Below are 18,390 nucleotides of genomic sequence, written 5' to 3'. Positions count from 1 at the left end.
GCCTGTGGTTTAGAAGGGGATTAAAGCAGAAAGGCAAATTTTCTAGATAAAAAGCTTTCTCTGTTTCTGTCTATGTTTTAAACCTTCTGCCTAAGAAGACCAGAGAGTTCTTTGTCCCACACAAGAAATTTTTAAACCAATGCATTTTGGTTGAGTGTTTTCAGATATTTGTTTAGTTTTAATACACTTTGTCCTTTCTGATAAGCCACCTCAAGGCGTTTCCTTTTTTCATCTTTGAAAGCTATCTCATTTAGGCTTTTAGTTTTTTGCTTCTGTATTCTTCTTGATACATTTAAGTGCTTTTAAAAGAGAAGAACTGCACCACTTGCTCCTTAAAGTACTTTGTTTACTGATATAAGCAGCTATGATTACTGGAAAAACATTCGGGAAAAGGAAAAGCAGAATGCTAAAACTGTGCTAGTTTCTAAAGAAAAAATACATATATATTGTGCTAACTTTTCTACCAACAACCTCAGCAGAGGGGCAGCAGACTTTTACCAAAGGACGTACAGCTTACAGAAAATCAGAAAATTTTAATGGGGGTGGGGTTTGCAGCTATTGTAATAACATGAGCAAATTGATATATCTGTATGTGTGCTAAATATAAAATGGTAAATAAAAAATAGAAAATAGGGAATATGTTTAAGCAATCATCCGTCATTGTGCCAGTCTATATTTTTCAAAGGTTTTGATTTCCAAATGTTTCCTTCAACAACAGGTATAGGACCTATTATCCATAATGCTTAGGACCTGGTTCTTTCTGGATAAGGGTGTCTTTTCATAATTTGGTTTGGAAGTAGAAGGCTCTTAGGCTCTGCCCTTTTTCCAACTCCCTGATCACTCATTACCTGACCTGCAGTCCATTAAGGTTAGATGTAGACATGAGTGGAATAGTAGCACATTTTTAATTCCTATAGAAAAGAGTACCACCTAATAAAAAAAACATCAGTTCCCTTATAGTGGTTCTTTTAGTCTCTAAAAAAGATCATTTTGTTCCTCTCAAACTTCTTTTGTGAATTTCTTATAGGTATATGATCTATATCTCTAGTCAGTTCTCCCTTTTCCCAGTTCTCCCTTACAAGCATCCACTAATCTCTCCCATTGTTTTATTGCCCTCCCATATGATTAATACATTATATACACAGTGTATATGTGTTTTACTACACCAATAGCCAGAGGATATTGTCTTCTCCAGTGAAGATAATATTGCCGCACCTTGCATTGGATGCTTAGTGGTAGCAGGTGTTAATATTAATTCTCAGATGGGCAATCGATTGGAGGAATTCAACCCTCCAATTTAACCTTGTGCCTCAGATAAAAAAAGAATCACAACATAAAAAGCAGTAATTAAAATACATAGTTTTCATTATACGGACTATGCATACAGAGTATGTTTATCCTGCATCAGTCATTTCCCCAGTGGAACCTACCATGAAACTTCATGCAAAAGGGTCAATTTATTCAGGAACCAACCAGGTTTCATGAACTGTCAGGGAAAAACCCCCAAAAACTCCATGATGCTGTTCTAGTTGGAACTGGATCCTGAACCCCAACACAATAGCAATGCAAACCTCCCTGCACTGCATTGCCCCAAATTAGATGTTTGTTGCCCCAACAAGCTGGATGTTTTCAATGCATACAGCATACAAGCAATTTAACCAATCTGGTGCATCTAAAATAAGTGTCATGTTAGCGGCTTTGGGTTACTGCACCGGAGCAAATATACACCTCTGTTGGTAATCGAGGACCTTTCCTTCTCCTTCTGTTGAATATTCATTTATGTTCTCTTGTTTGTTTAAGCATTCCTTTAATTTCATGTATATTTACTGTATTTTTCATCAGTGAGGACATCCGAAATGCAGCTAATATTTCCATGGAAGATTTATAATGCTTTTGTTACATGGCTGTTGGGAAATGCTTTTAAATTATAAAGGAGAGACCAACTAGTTTAGGTGTTGTAAAAACATCCAGTGCTGCTAGAATAACAGATGTCTATTATTTCGAAAATACATTCTATATTTTTTTAAGCAGAAAGGTTGGTCACAGCAGGTGAACTATAACAATGAATCAACGTTAAATACATACCCCCTGCCTGAACCTTCTTTCTAAATGGACAATTAACAGAGTGGGAAAATAACTTTTCTCACCTTTCAACATTATATTCTAAAGGAGTAAAATAAAGAGGAGTGTTGTGTTTTTTACAATCTTATTATAAGCTTTGTGGGTAAAGCCAATTTTCCATGATGGTCAAGTCTATTGCTTAAAATAAGCTTGTTTGGAGAGGCCAAGCCAAGCCAAATTCCATTCCAAAGACAGCTTTCTCAGCAACCTCTCTAGTTTTATAAAAAAAAACATGCGATTAATGTTTTATTCCTATTTAGAGGCATCCCTGCTATATTATAACTTTTTGGGGTGCATAGGTTTAGGGTTGAGTGGAAGCAATGATCTAAAGGGATCCCATATGTAAGTTTCTTTGAGCAGGGTATAAAGTGGACACCAATAGACAACAATAGAACAATGTAAAATCCCTAATTCCATTGCAGCAACACAGAGGTAAGGGGAAAGTTAAGGAATTCCCTTTGTTTCAGGAAGTTTGAAAAAGGTAATTCTACTCATTAGATCAAACTGACAGTAGAACCATTTAGACACTTTAAAGACCTGTTGTCCATTCTTAAGAAAAAATTAAATTTTATTTGAACAAGCATCAAAAATCTGCCAGCAAATTTTTGTGTGTTTGCAAATGCAACACATTTCCCACACTCCTAAGCCATAGATGTAATTGTAGGTGAACCACTCACTATTCTTGCTACGTTGCACAGACCAAAGAATCTCCAAGACCAATCATCTTAAAACTTCTTCTTTACTCATGGCATACATTAGTGAGATAGTCAGGCAGTGTACATGCAATAGGCTTACACATTTTGTGCCATAACAAAGTGGATGAAATCTTATTAGGTGGGAACTCATAGCCAGGAGTGTGGTTAGCTCCACTGAATTTAATCTTTATTTCAATTTTGATATAATTGTAGGTGACTTACAGAAGGGTTGACAGGTCTGTGGATGTTCCAGGCTGCAACACTCCTGCCTGGTGTTAAAGTGCAGACCACCGGTCTATAAATAAATAGCACTGAAAGGATCTTAGTGTGGCTATAATAGAAAATAAACTATTGAATAAAGGTGTTGTGGTGGGAAAGCTGTTTAGTATTAATATATATAACAGAAAAGCATATTAAATTATAAACCTCAGACACTATCGTTGCATTATTTGTCCCAGCCAAACAACACTGCCAGCAGTCTTATAAAGACCTGTACTATGTTTTGTTTTCTATGCAGAAATCAGGGACGCTGTGTGGAAGGCTTAGTGGAGATTTTCGACATGCTGGTCACTACAGCTACACGATTTCGCATGATGAGGTTACGTGGGGAAGAATTTATATGTCTTAAATCTATTATTCTTCTAAATTCTGGTGAGCATTTTCATTTATTAAGGCTATCTTTATCCAGTTTCTAATATTGATTAGTAACTAGGTTGAAATGTAACGTAAGGTGGCCATACACGGAGAGATCCGCTCGTTTGGCAATGTCGCCAAACGAGCAGATCTCTCCCCGACATGCCCACCTTGAGGTGGGCAATATCGGGCTGATCCGATCATGGGCCCTAGGGCCCAATGATCGGATCCTAACGAATAGTAACGTGCGGTCTGATTGCGGGGCTGCATCAACGAATAGTGATGGGCGAATTTGCGGCGATTCGCCGTCAGCAAATAAATTCGCGAAACGCCCGCGAAAATTCGCAGCAAAAATTTGCCGGTGTTCATAAATTTTTTTTCGAAAAAACGGACGCTGGCGTCAAAAACGGGCGCTGGCGCCGTTTCGCAAATTTTTCGCCGTTTCGCAAATTTCGCGCGTAATTCGCGAATTTTTCGGCGAAGTGAAACGGCACAAATTCGCCCATCACTATCAACGAACAGATGGGCCCACGATCCGACTGGATTTTTAGTCCCATCTGATCGAGATCTGGTCGGCTTTCGGCCAGATCTCGATCGGGGAAGCCCGTCGGGGGGCCCCATACCCGGGCCAATAAACTGCCGACTCGGTCTGTTGGCAGCTTTTATCGGCCAGTGTATGGCCACCTTTAGTCACTAGGTTGCTTCATAAATGTGCATGCATTGTATAACACCAAATAAATCATGTTATCGCATTTTTGATCAATTTATTCGCTACGGGAAATGTAAATTGTGTGCCTGTACTTCACTTACATTTGCTTACTTATACTACATTTCTTATTTTTCTTATATTTAAGTTTATACTTATTTACTTTATATTATTACCTTAGTCCTTTTTACTATTAAACTGTTAAAGCCTGCTGATGCAAACCGGATGTGGTCAGTTTGTGCATTCAGGACCAGTGGCAGAAGTGAACTGTAGATGGCCACCACCGTACACTAAACACTAAGACCAGAGGCCACTGGTCTTAGTGTTTAGTGTACGGTCCAAGGAGGAGGCTGGCTGGAGAACCAAGCAGTCAGGATTTAATGAAAGTCATCCTCCATCTTGGTTCCTACACCATGCACTAAGTCTTGTGGCCCTGAAACTCTGCTGTGACCATTAGTGACCATCTACTGTACCTTTCAGCCACTTTTTTTTTCTTGTAGACTTTACCTATATATATCTTTTGCTGAAGAAGAAATGGTAGGCCAACCAACCCCTAGGTGCAGCTTATTTTCACCATATATACCTACTATTTATATTTATACCTACTACAAACACCACCAAGGTTGAGTTTCCATTTGGTTTGGTGCTAGTCCTTTGGTAAAAGCCAATGTTTTTTGATGTCTGCCATTTGTCATATTATGTTTCTTAGGGATGCACCGAATCCACTATTTTGGATTCGGCCAAACCCCGAATCCTTCTCGAAAGATTCGGCCGAATACCGAACCGAATCCTAATTTTCATATGCAAATTAGGGCTGGGAAGGGGAAAACATTGTTAACTTCCTTGTTTTCTGACAAAAAGTCACGAGATTTCCCTCCCGCCCTAATTTGCATATGCATATTAGGATTCAGTTCGGCCAGGCAGAAGGATTCGGCCGAATACGAATCCTGCTGAAAAAGGCCGAATCCTGGATTTGGTGCATCCCTAATGTTTATGCTGGTAATTTGTAGATGGTGTTGTACAATGCATTCAGGAGTGAAAGCAGACAGATAAAAGCATTTATTTACAAGCTTTCTAAGACTTGAAAAGAAGGAGGATCCACTTTCCCAGATCATACAATGATTCTCCTTCTCTTTTATCACTTTTTCATTTTAGTGTACTATAGTGATAAGCAAATCTGTCCCATTTTGCCAAAATATTCACAAAACTCCAGAAAAAAATTGCAGGACAGCAAAAAATCAATTAAAGTCAATGGGCGTTTTTTCTTATGGCGACTTTTTTGTCCTGATGCATTAAAGTCAATGGGCTTTTTTTCTTATGGAAAATTTTTGTCCTAATACATTAAAGTCAATGGGCGTTTTTTCTTATGGAAACTTTTTTTTCCAGATACTGTACATTAGTCAATAGGCATTTTTTCGTATGCCTATTTTTTTTTCGCACATGGCAAAATTCGGAATTTCGCCGCAAATCCATGGCTGCTGAATCACTAGTGTACTAATCTGCAAGTAGGATAAAATGCTTTATTCTAGTGTTCTCATTGTATGCCCTCATTTTATGCACCATTTGTTTTGTCTTCTATTTGTAATAAACATACTCTAGCTTACCACCCATATTAATTAACAAATGAGTGTACATATGTTATAAAAGAGTTTATCCCCAACATGTCACAGAGTTACAGGGCCCTGATGTGTCTTTCATATCTCCAACATCCAAATCATTCTATCATGTCCATTATTATTTTTTTATTTGATGTATTCCCACCCACATAGTACCCTAATCCATCTCAAATTTCTATTCTACACATTCCCACAAATCTATGCTACTAATTTAGTTTACCATTCCATTACACATATTGCATGCACAATGCTCACCAATCTAATCGGTGGATTGTCTTGATTCTAGTCTACTCATTCTAACCATTCTTCTATTGGACTCAGCTATTCATCAGTCCCAACTTGAAAATTCCTTATCCATCTTGAGGTGCCCATACATGAACAGACATTGGTCCATTTGTTGGCCACTGTTAAACACTGTTAAAAAAAAACAAGTGGGACAGGCACCTGGCTGGCTTAACCATTTCATGGCTGATCTCGCCACCAGCCTATAGCATCTCCTCAGCAGGACCTTTTATAGTTATACAACCATTATATGTATTCAAACACTCCCCAAGTCAAAAGAAGGGAAGGGGAAAAAAAGTCAAACATACAAATTGTATTTGTTTTTTATTAGTTTTTATATTGTTTTTGTTACATTCAAACAACTAAACAATAAAGGAGGAAAATGTGAAAGAGTAGGTACAGTTTGGCCTGTTTATATTGAACTGTTGAGCTTATTATCCCCAGTAAAGCCAAAGCGGGGGTCAGTGGGATTTTTGTCTTAGTAACAGCATGGATCATGTTCCATAAAGGCTGTAATTTAGGGCAGGACCACCAAATATGTAAGAAGTTTTCGGGTAACTCCACAGTTTCTGCAGCAGACATTGAATATACGGTGCAATTGATTCAGTGTGCTCCTTTCTCCGGATGAGGAGAAGGCATTCTATCACATTCATTGGGGCTAAATTCAAAAAGTCTTGATAAAATTTGGTCTCCCTAACTTTCTTAGAACATCAATGACAGCTCTCTACACTTCTCCAGCAGCACAGGTAAATATAGAGGCATATCTATTAGTAGCATTCCAAATTACTTATGGGACCCACCAAGGCTGCCCCTTTCCCCCTCATCTTCACCATGGCTATAGAACAATTTGCAATTTGTAATTTAATATACTCCTTGCTATTTAATCTGTAGAGCAACTCAACTCCCATTCACTATTTAAAGCCCTAAAGGAGATGTTCCCATCTGTTGTATTGCAATACTGTACAAATTCAAAGAGCGGTTGGGGAATCTCCTTTGGAGGGGAGACCCAGGGTGTAGAAATATCTTTTTTAGAGATTGCCATTAAGCTAGTGGTAGGAAGTATTATTTCGGGTCTACGGTATATAGAAAACCGATTACACATACATAAACCCCTACTCCATGCCAATAGTGGAGTGAGAGATGCTCTTTCCAGTGAGAGATGAGTGGGATTTGCTCTTGCCAGTTTATGTTTGAATGAATGCAGTCAGAACAGAGTGGGGATTCATCAGTGAAGTCTCCTTAACCACAAAGGTTAGCTTATAGTTGCCGCATTCATCTTCTATTAGCATCTTTCACTAAACACCATCATACACTGCCCAAGGTACCCTGAAACTTATATAGCATTCTGATTCACCGAGGAACATTTTCATTTCATGTTATTCTTCATACTTGTTAAAGTGATGTACAAATATCTGTAGAATGTGAAAGGTAACATACTGAATTGTGGATTATGATTGTTTGAAATGTCTACTGCTTATTGCGTTGACTATTTTTTCTCATTTTTGATAAAAGCAAAGGTTGAAAACGGCAATGTTATTTAAGTATCAAAAGTGTATATATATATATATATATATATCCTCTTTTCTTACTTTATAAACTCTCCTGCTTGATAGGAGATGTTGTAAAACTTAAAAAATTGTTAATAAAAAAAAAAGTGTATATATATATATATATATATATATATATATATATATATATATATATATATATCGGAAAGTTTTGAAAGAGATTTAATTTTGGTGATGACAAAACCTTTTACAATATATTTATAGCATGCCTATGAATCTAGCACTTTGTGTCCATATTAGGTAACATTTTCACATTTTGCACTGTATATATTTAAAGCTCAGATATTCTGCCATTTATTGTCTTTTTCTAGGACTGGGCTGGCCACCTATTGCCCTGGTACTAAACTAAATACTGATATATGATCAGGCATGTTAACTATTCAATCCAGATCAACTAATTTAGCCAGACATGTTGTTGGCCAAAGAAATGTTCATTTGGCAACCTGACCAAATTAATAAATCTTTATCTGTATGGCTAGTTATATACTGACACAAATTACAACTAAAATTGCAAATATATAAACTTTCATACAGCTTATACATGTATTTTGTACAAAGCCAAGCTGCTGCAGAGCAAGAAAACATATTTCCCTGAAATAGATATTGTGAGACACATTCTTATATCATGCTGTCTTTGAAATATTTCACAGCACATTGTTGGTTTCACATGACAGAATGTCACAAACTCACGTTTTAACACATGAAAAGCTTTTGGTCATAAAAAAGTCAAAAGCCATACAATTCCCATATTGTTAATGTCATGGAATTAACATGCAGAGCATATTAAAATGTTTTATATCAAAGTGTAAAGTGCTCAAGGTCAATATGAAAGCAAAAAAACTTGACAGATTGGAAAATTGCTTAGGTCTTAATATTCTATCCAAGGATGAAGTTTAACTTTATGTGTTGTACAATATCTTTTAAAGACTTGCTGGACTAGTGCTCATATGTAGTGATGGGCGAATTTATTCACCAGGCGCAAATTCATGGCAAATTTCCACATTTCGCTGCCAGCGAATTTGCGAAATTGCTGCAAAAATCCGCAGGCGCCAATTCCGACGCCGGCGCCAATTCTAGGCGTCCCTTTGACTTTCATGTGCGTCAGAATTGTCAAAATTCGCATTTCGCTGGAAATTTGCGGATTTTTCGGGAAAAACGGGAGAAATTCATCCATCACTACTCATATGCAATACTCTTATGGCTATTTATACAAGACGTTACTAGTGGGCTGCATACTGTACCAGTGATCAGCTGTAATACTACAAAAAAATACATCACCCGAATGTTGTTTATAAACTACCAAGATCAAAGCTAGCTGACTTGATTTAGTGGCAAAATAATTGGTGCATAACACGGTAGCAAACTATGTCAATTTATTCAGGTATACAAAGACCTCTTTATGTTTTGGAAACTGTAATGAACAGTTTACCCATTAAGACTTTTCTGCTTGACTGTAATTCAGTGTTCTGATCATTCTTCCAGCAATTCTCTTTTTTGCATGAAGTATATTTGAAAACATTTGCTTCTAAATGTTAATGCAGATAATGTCCTTCATAAGGATTAAAAAAAACTTTTTTTTATTGATTTTACCTTGTATACGAAGAGTTCCTTATCAATTGTGGCAGATTCCAGTTTCAAAGAGTATTAAAACTAAAGAGCAGTTACACCAGAATAATAAAGTACCCTAAACATAACACTGGGAGGCCCATTTATTGATAGTAGAATTTTAGTGTTATTAGAGCTTTTTGAAACCACGCTTTCAGGGTTATGTAATAGAAGGCACTAAGTTTGCCCAGGAGCAGTAACCCATAGCAACCAATCAGCATGAAGCATTTACTTGTCACCTGTTTAAAAGCAAGTATCTTGTTGGTTGCTATGTGTTACTGCTCTTGGGCAAACATAGTGCCTTATATTACATATGGGGGTATTTCTCTTAAATTACGAATGCCATCAGAGTTATTAAAAGATTTAAATATAAAAAGCATGAATTGAAGAAATCTCTGAATATCTGAAAAAAAGACAAATATCTCTAAAACCTCTAAAAATTTGAGTTTTTAGGACAATTACAAGAGAAAAACCCCAGAAAACCTCTAAAAGTCTGAATGGCTAAAAAAGGTCCAATAGGATTAGTGCAGCTCCCATTGAATAATATGGGACCCCGACTGCTTTTACTTGGCGCAGTTTTATATTAGAGTTTTTCTTGGCTTTTACACTTAATAAATCACATATTTTTTAATTTTAGAGAAATTTAAAAAAAAAACGAATTTGTAGAGAAAAATATCATTCAGGAAATCTGAATGATGAGAATGGACCACTTACAATTCACACTTAGGAAAATCATACATTACATATCGAAAGCATCATACTTTTGTTTAAACTACTTTTATTTGGATAAAATCATGGATATGTGATACCTAAAGCTCCACTAAACAATATTTAAAAATATAAGCGAACCATATTATAATCTTTGAAAAAGATGTATTCACCAGTAGACCCTTCCAGAAGACATTCATTCATCTTAAGATGTTACTTAATTCTCTCTCTAAATCTGTCATCCTGGATGAAACATTAGATGCTGTAGCTCCAAGAAGGGGTTGGATGACTGTTTAGCAAGTGAGGAAATACGGGGTTATTGAAAAGTCTCTGGTGTAAGCTGGGGTGTGGTGCAAATATTGGAGACATCAATAACCCTCTGCAAATTCTTCTCATAGAACAACCAGATTATTTGCAATCTCACTGTGTCTGCTTTGATCTGCTTATAGCCCCTTTCAACAACAGTCTAGCAGTTCATCAGCAGAACAGAAGTGAGGGGGGTTCATAATGTTCCTCACCTTATACAACATACATATTATCCATAAACACTGTGTTTAAGGAGGACCAAATTATAGTATATTATTTAATATTATTTGTATTATTATTCTCTTTTATCTCAGGTGTTTATACATTCCTGTCTAGCACATTAGAATCTCTTGAAGATACAGACCTTATTCATATTATTTTGGATAAAATAATAGACACATTAGTCCACTTCATGGCTAAAAGTGGGCTTTCTCTACAGCAGCAGCAAAGGCGACTGGCTCAGCTTCTTCTCATTCTTTCACACATAAGACATATGAGGTAAGAAGCATGATCTGGAAAACTTTGTGATCAGAACTGTGAAAAATTATTAATAGGATCATTTTGATTAAATTAAAGTAAATTTACTTAATTTTATCAAGTACACTGTATGGCAGTGCCGGGCCAAGCCGGTCGGGTGCCCTAAGCAACCTGGCCAACTAGGTCGCCCCCTCCTTAAGCAAGTGCACGTCAATGATACCAGAGTTGCTGCTAGTGATGGGGAACACAAGAGTCCAAGCACAAGAACGTGTGCGCATGTGTATTCAAAAAGAATGCAGGCACATGCCGAAGAGACAAGAGGAGCTGCCAGAGGTGGGAGACACAAGGGTCTGAACTAAGGGAAGGTGGTAGAAGAGGTACCTGCATAGCGCCCCTCCACGTTTGCACCCTAGGAACATCCCTCTTCTGCCTACCCCTATTTCCGGCTCTGCTCAAAAGTATGTGGACATCCCATTGACTATTTAAGTCACAGTCATCATTGTTAACGTAAGTTCCATAGCACTATACAATGAAATTCTGTACAGTATTGTTTTCTTACTTTGTGGCAAATGCTGGTTTCTACCCAACAATTTCACCCATGCACAAACTAAGATTCTTACAGTACAGAATCGATTTGTTGAGATTTGGGTGGAAAAACATGACTGGCCTGCACAGATGACCTCAATCCAATTGAATACCTGTGGGATAAATTGGAACTCTGCAATACAGACCTTATGCCCAACATCAGTGCCCATCTTCTAATGCTCTAAATCTAAGCAAATCCCACCAACAATGTTCCAACATCTAGTGGAACTGGAAACCCTTTCCAGAAGAATAGAGGCAGTTATGGCAGCAAAGGTAGGATGCAAGGTGTATAGGAATACCCTTGGTTTGGGAATAAGGTGTTAGGCAGACAGGTTTTTGGTTGTTTATTTCTCATGGTTTTAAATAGCAGCATTTTATCAAATTTATATTGCAAGTGAATCTATCATGCCATGCTTTAAAAATCACTTGTCTGCTCTATAATATATAATTACAGGTTGTCCTACATAGCCCTTTTTAAGAAGGGCACCAAGCTGATCTAAGATGTCTGTGCCCTACAGCTGCAGCTGTACCTTAGAATGGGTCTGCAATCTCCCTAAGTTGTGTGTCTAATTGATGCATAAGTTAGGGGTAGAAGGGAAGGCACCTACATGCCCTAAATGTAGGTTGCAAGAAACAGGAGGACAGGGTGCAACATGTAACAAGCATGGCTACCCTCAGATATTCTACTTCTTTGAAAGATGTATAAATAAAATATATAAATATTTATTAATGCATTAGCAGTGTAGACAAAAATTGTTCTCTTAAGTAACTATAGTATATGTAATACCTGTTACCCGAACAAAGCAATATATCATAGGCTGAGAGGAAAAAAAACTCATGTCGAAGTCAATGGCAGATGTCCCTGAAGATGTTTCTCGTCATTGTGATCCGCTCTGGTTTTCGTCTGATATTCTAGTTTTTCAGGAGACAATTCGATAAAGTCAAGTTTTCTGAGGGTCAATCTTACAATTCAAATTGGCACACAAATTTGTTGCGGTATTTTTTCCGCTCCAATTTTTTGAGAAGAATTATTGATAAATGAGTTTGGATGGGCATTAGGTCGACTTTGTTTTGATAAAAAAATTTAGCTTAATCAAGTTTTAGTAAATAAGCCCCATAGTGTTCTCTGTGCAGACAAGGTGTGCCAGGTTATCTCCCCAGGTTATCTCCCCAGTACCTAAATGATGTCCTCATCCAGGGTGTCCTACAGTAATGATAAATGCTCAAAGAGCATGATGTAAAGACATGAGCAGGTTGAGTTGGGCAGACCCCACACCTGAGCCAGGCCAGCTGGCATTTTTGGCTCAATAGACCCCTGATCCACAAAGGACTTCAGTGCTACAAAGTAAGGTCACTCTGTGATTCAGATCAGGCTGGAAGAGAACATTAAAGGAAAACTATACCCCCCAAACAATGTAGGTCTCTATAAAAAGATATTGCATAAAACAGCTCATGTGTAAAATCCTGCTTCATGTAAATAAACCATTTTCATAATAATATACTTTTTTAGTAGTATGTGCCATTGGGTAATCATAAATAGAAAATTGCCATTTTAAAAAATAAGGGCCGCCCCCTGGGATCGTAGGATTCACTGTACTCACAAACAAACCAAACAAACCATACATGTTAGGTCACATGAGCCAATTAACAGACAGAGTTGTGTCTTTTTTTTCCACACTTCTTCCTGTTACAGTTAGAGTTGAAGTATTTCTGGTCAGGTGATCCCTGAGGCAGCACAGAGACCATCATGAAATGGTGGCTCAAGGCAAGAGATGTAAAAGGGCATGATTTACTTAAATATATATTCCAGTTTGGTGAGATTCTTTAATATGCCACGTAATATGATATGAACTATCTGTTGCTTAAGTGTTCATTTTGGGGGTATAGTTTTCCTTTAATATTATTATTATTTGGTTTGGATTTTAAAGTAAAGACACTAAATCCCATTGTGTATTTTGCTAGTACCCAACCTGATGCCATACCATGCACACCTTCTCCCAGGCACGACTCAGCATGGCTCCTATCTGTCATTTTTTAAATACAGCCTATAAAAAAAAACATGTGGGACATGCATTCTGTTAAATTAGATTGTGAAGCAATAGTTAAAGTCGAATGCTATACATAAAAGAAAAAATATCCCTAGTTGAAAACAAGTTCTGTAAAGCACAGCTTTTAAACTATTCTTCAGTTTCACCTCACAGAGTATCACGGTTATATTTAGTCAATAATGGGTTGTATTTGGCAAAGCAAGGCATCATCCACTTTTACTTGGCCTTACCTAATGTTATAAATCTTCCGTTTAAATTAAATAGTCCACACTAAAACACTTTGGTTCTAAAAGGATTCCAAAATACACAAGATGGCAAACATGATAAGGTGATAAACACAGGAACAAAATGTCTTTACTTCTTTTGTAATAATGAAAGTTGCGTTTTTCATGGAAACACAATCAACCCAACTGCGTTACCTGCCAAGGAACCAATACTGTTTATGATCAAGACCCCCATAAAATAATCACAGAACAGTCTAAACAAATGTGATTACACACTTAAATAAATAGCAAATGTGACTACACATGTTCAGTTGTTGAAAGTTTTGATGCATGACAGCATGTTATGGCAGCCAACAATTTGCCACCATAGTCACTGGTTGTAATTAGGCATAACTACAAATGATTTTTTAGCTGTAAAAAAAGTACACCTGCTTAAAAGCATAGGAAAAAGGGACATCCAGATCCAGTAATAGAAGGCAATCATAACTACTGTACATATTATATACATTTTCTGTATTTTATAGTCTCGTTAACCATATCAGCAATACGTTTCCTTTTTCTCATTCCTCTGTACATAATGCTTTTTTTTAATTGTATTTTATATTTGCAGCAATAAGGGCATGGAACACTTGTACAGCATGAAGTGCAAGAATGTTGTCCCCTTATATGATTTACTGCTGGAAATGCTGGATGCTCATCGCATACACACACCAAAGGACAAAACTACAACTCAGGAGGAAGATAGCCGGAGTCCACCTACCACTACTGTAAATGGTGCATCCCCTTGCTTACAGCCCTATTACACAAACACGGAGGAAGTGAGCTTACAAAGCACAGTATGAGAGAGATTTTATGCCTTTTAAAAGCTTTTTTGCTTTCTTTTTTTTTTTTTTCATTTAGCCTTACATGGTTATGAAATTCCCAGCAGAATACTACCTAACAATAGTATCTTTATCACATTAGCTGAATGATGCTGCAAATATAAACACACTCCGACATGTATCTACTATCAATGATTTCTAGCGCAAGTTTTCATAGTCAGCTTGGCTCTGCATCGGAATTGAAGAGGACCTACTGCTTTTTATAGGACTCTCCATATAAAATTCCAAACCTTCGCTTTATGTGAACTTTTTGGATGCTATTTCCTGTAACACTGTGATGTAGTGAAAAAAGCAAGCCACACTATTTTCATTGCTTCTGTTTACAGGTCGAGTCAAGATAGCATGAGCAGCAGCTTCAATATATTCACTATATCTGAGCAAATTTGTAATTTTCAATCATTTTAACACACATAGCACACAGGAACATAGTATTCACTGTTCTGCAATCTCAATGGAACGATACTAAATTGTACCACTTGTATAATTTCCATTAGACTTATTTTCTGGCATCCATCCATATTCAGCTTCTAGATAAATGGTTTTTAAACACTTTAAGCAATGTATGCCTCTTTCTGTTACCATTTAAGGTATGAATGTATGTGCACTAGTCTTTCACTTGTTAGGTTCTTAACCACAGAAAGTAGAACGTATTAATTGCACTAATATTCAGGGCAAAGTCCTGTTAAAAATATAACAAGTACAACAGCACATTATGCATATATATATATATATATATATATATATATATATATACATGATGAAAGCTGACGCACACTGGGATTTATCAAAAATAAAACTTATTTTATTGGTCCAATAAAATAAGTTTTATTTTTGATAAATCCCAGTGTGAGTCAGCTTTCATCATGAATATATGGTTTTTTTCTGACTAGCACCTGGGTTTTTTGCCTCAGTAAGTGTGTGCCACAGCCCTTCTACATATATATATATATATATATATATAAATTTAAATATATCCCCACGGATGACAGCACTCCATTGACCATTCCACATAGTCAGAGAAATTAAATAAAGCAAAGGTTTATTGCAGACCAACGTTTGGAAGCGTTGGTCTGCAATACACCTTTGCTTTATTTAATTTCTCTATGACGAATGATCCTTGGAGTGCTGTCATAAATGGGGTTATCTAGATTTTACAAGACTGACACCCAGGCTTTCTATGCACTAATGGTTGTGCGTTCCTACTCGCTGTGACTCCCTTACATGGGATGAAATTGACATTGTAGTTTTGCACATTTGCCAGGAGAATTTACCTGGTATTAATCAAAGGTGGCACTATAACTTGGGAGGGTATAGCTAGGGGGCACTATATAAACACACAGTCAAGAGCCAGTTTCCCAATTTGCGTGTATTTCTGATGGCACTCAAGGTAGAAGTAATGACCTTCAATATGTTTAAGTAGATGAAATACAAAGGATCTGCAGTGTTTTTAAATAAGCTACAATAAAACGGTTAGTCTCCTGATTTATGAAGTATGGAATAAAAGTAAAAAAGCTAGCCCTGGAACTATATCAACCAGTTACTACTATAAGTGCACTAAACCGGCAGGTTGGGTTAAGGCTATTGTAGGTAACATAACTCCAAAGATGCCTGTTTTTGTTACAGACACCTCACTAAAGATATACGGGGGGAATGTAATTAAAGTAGCAAAGAGCAAAACAATTCACACCAATCAGACTAAAAATCCGCATCTCGCAATGTAATATTGTTCCTTAAACTGCTATTGTATTGCAAATTTTAATTGCGCACTCTTAAGAAGTGCTTGAAGGTGTCGTAATCTTTTGGAGCAAACATAACGACTTTTTCAGTAAGAAGTTTTATTACATTGACTGCGCACTGGCACAAACTTTAAGATTCACAAACAGTCTTCCACTGTCGGAAGTGGTCGCTAAACAGTTTGGGTTCGCAAAAGCTATATTAAATTTGCAAAAAGCAAAATTTGTTCGCGCAAAGGCATAACTTTCCGCATTTCGAATAGTTTTTCCCTTACCGACTTTTATTACATTCCCCCGATTGTGCTTTCCCTCCTATATAGACAGAATACATCAAGTGCACAGAATATACAGCACTCTAACAATATCTAGCCTTGGACAAATGCTGTGGTACTACACAATCTGTTGCCTGTAGTACAATAGAACCATACATAAGTTCCTGTATATACCTGTAGGTTGAGAAAGAGATGTTTGAGAAGGGTTGAAAGTAATTTAAATGTTACAAAATTGTGGCTGCCCTGAAATGCACCATAAAAGTGTTCATACAACGTGAATTTGATAGGTATGATTACTCTTACAAAACATAATTTCAAATAAAATCATTGAATTTGGGGGGGATCATGGTACAATAGTATGTATACCATGCAAATATTTGCTTGCAAAAGTTTTGCTCCCAAAACAATTGAGCAAAATATTGGTTTAAAAATTAAATGGGAAGTTAATATTGAAATTAACTTTTTGAAGACTTCTTTATTAATTTTTCCATAGTCACTAGCATATGTAAGAAGAAACTAGAATGCGTTAAATATGATTAATTGAGGTCAACTGGAAATGAAAATCCCATTGTTCCATTTTTTTAATGAGGCTGTAAAATCTGTTTTGAAAATCTCAAAACAAAAGAAAAGATTCAAACATCAACTTGCTCGAATGCTGCAGATATTCCTTCCAAACTGACTTCTCAATCTCAGCTTGTTTAAAGGTGGCAATGTTTTTCATTTGTTAAATTATGAATATTCAATTTCAAAAACCTCAAACTTCTAGAGCAGTTTTCTAAGTTTATTGAAGTGGAAGAAAAATCGTTCGATTCAAAGGATTTCATCGTTCGATCGAATGATTTTAATTCTACCGCAAAACGGCCAAATTCTGTGAAAAAAACTCGATATTTGAAGTCGAAGTAAAGCCATTCGATGGTTGAATTTCGATACAACCCTAGCCTTACAATTAATCCACATTTCGGTTGTCAGAAATTTTCAGTTTCTAAGTGAAGAGAGACAGAATAAAAATCTGCATCAAGTGAATAAAAGAATAAGAATGAAGACCACTTGAAAAATATTTTAAAATAAATTAATTTGAAAGTATGCAGAACTCTTTATCTCATACAACTAAGAGCACTGGCCAACTGAAGATGTGAAAATTCTGGTCAAAGAAGATGCAGTTTTGCTGAAAATGCTATAATTTAATGCAAATGAAAATCCAATGTATGACTGAATCTATGGTGAAGAATTTAAATTGCAAGTCACTGAGGATTTCCATGGCCATATAAAAGCACTATGCAGAGTCATGGAACTCTGAGATGACTTCTAACAGCCTCACATTTTACAATGGTTCTTTATTTGTTATAATACACAAGTTTAAGTGAGTCATGTGACATCAATTACATCACTAAGCAACTATTATAACTGATGACATCACTTAGCACCGTTTTTAAGGATATAATTCACAGGATATTCATGGCTTTTGTGTATTATAAATGTATATTTTTTACACAGAGATAAATGATTACACAGATTAAAAGGAAATTGTCTTTAATACATAGGAAGCATTTCTGTCTCTTATCTCAAACCCCCCTTTATAGAATCATTCATCCTATCTCAAAGGCTGATCATGTTTACCTACGAATTTGTAATACTTTTCTTAGATGCCGGGGTCAGAGACCCCCACTTGAAAGCTAGAAAAAGACAGAAGAGGAAGGCAAATAAAAAAGTGGAATTGGTTGTTCTATAACACACCAAAAGTTAAAGTAAAATGCCCCTTTAGTTTTCGAGTCATTGCACTTTGGTACATACTGCTGCCAGATTTTGTGCCTTTACTTCAGGAGTAGTGATGGGCGAATTTATTCACCAGGCGCGAATTTGCGGCGAATTCCTGCCGGCATCAAAAACAAGATGCCGGCGTCATTTCACACATTTATTGCCGTTGCGAATT

General features: G+C 36.6%; 1 protein-coding gene across 2 annotated transcripts in view; it reads left to right on the top strand.

Annotated features, from left to right (window-relative positions):
* Positions 1 to 15,194, top strand: part of esr1.L (estrogen receptor 1 L homeolog) — a 118,047-nt gene extending 102,853 nt beyond the window's left edge. The window contains exons 6-8 of one of the 2 annotated variants that reach the window (XM_041562111.1): positions 3,334 to 3,467; positions 10,555 to 10,738; positions 14,185 to 15,194. In XM_041562111.1, coding sequence (XP_041418045.1) covers positions 3,334 to 3,467; positions 10,555 to 10,738; positions 14,185 to 14,416 — 550 coding nt within the window. In that variant the 3' untranslated portion in view covers positions 14,417 to 15,194. 2 annotated transcript variants of the gene reach the window in all.
* Positions 15,195 to 18,390: the final 3,196 nt, after the last annotated feature.

This window comes from Xenopus laevis, chromosome 5L (genome assembly GCF_017654675.1).
Source record: "Xenopus laevis strain J_2021 chromosome 5L, Xenopus_laevis_v10.1, whole genome shotgun sequence".
In the NCBI taxonomy this organism is placed as follows: domain Eukaryota; kingdom Metazoa; phylum Chordata; class Amphibia; order Anura; family Pipidae; genus Xenopus; species Xenopus laevis.
This window is presented reverse-complemented; position numbering and strand designations above follow the sequence as displayed.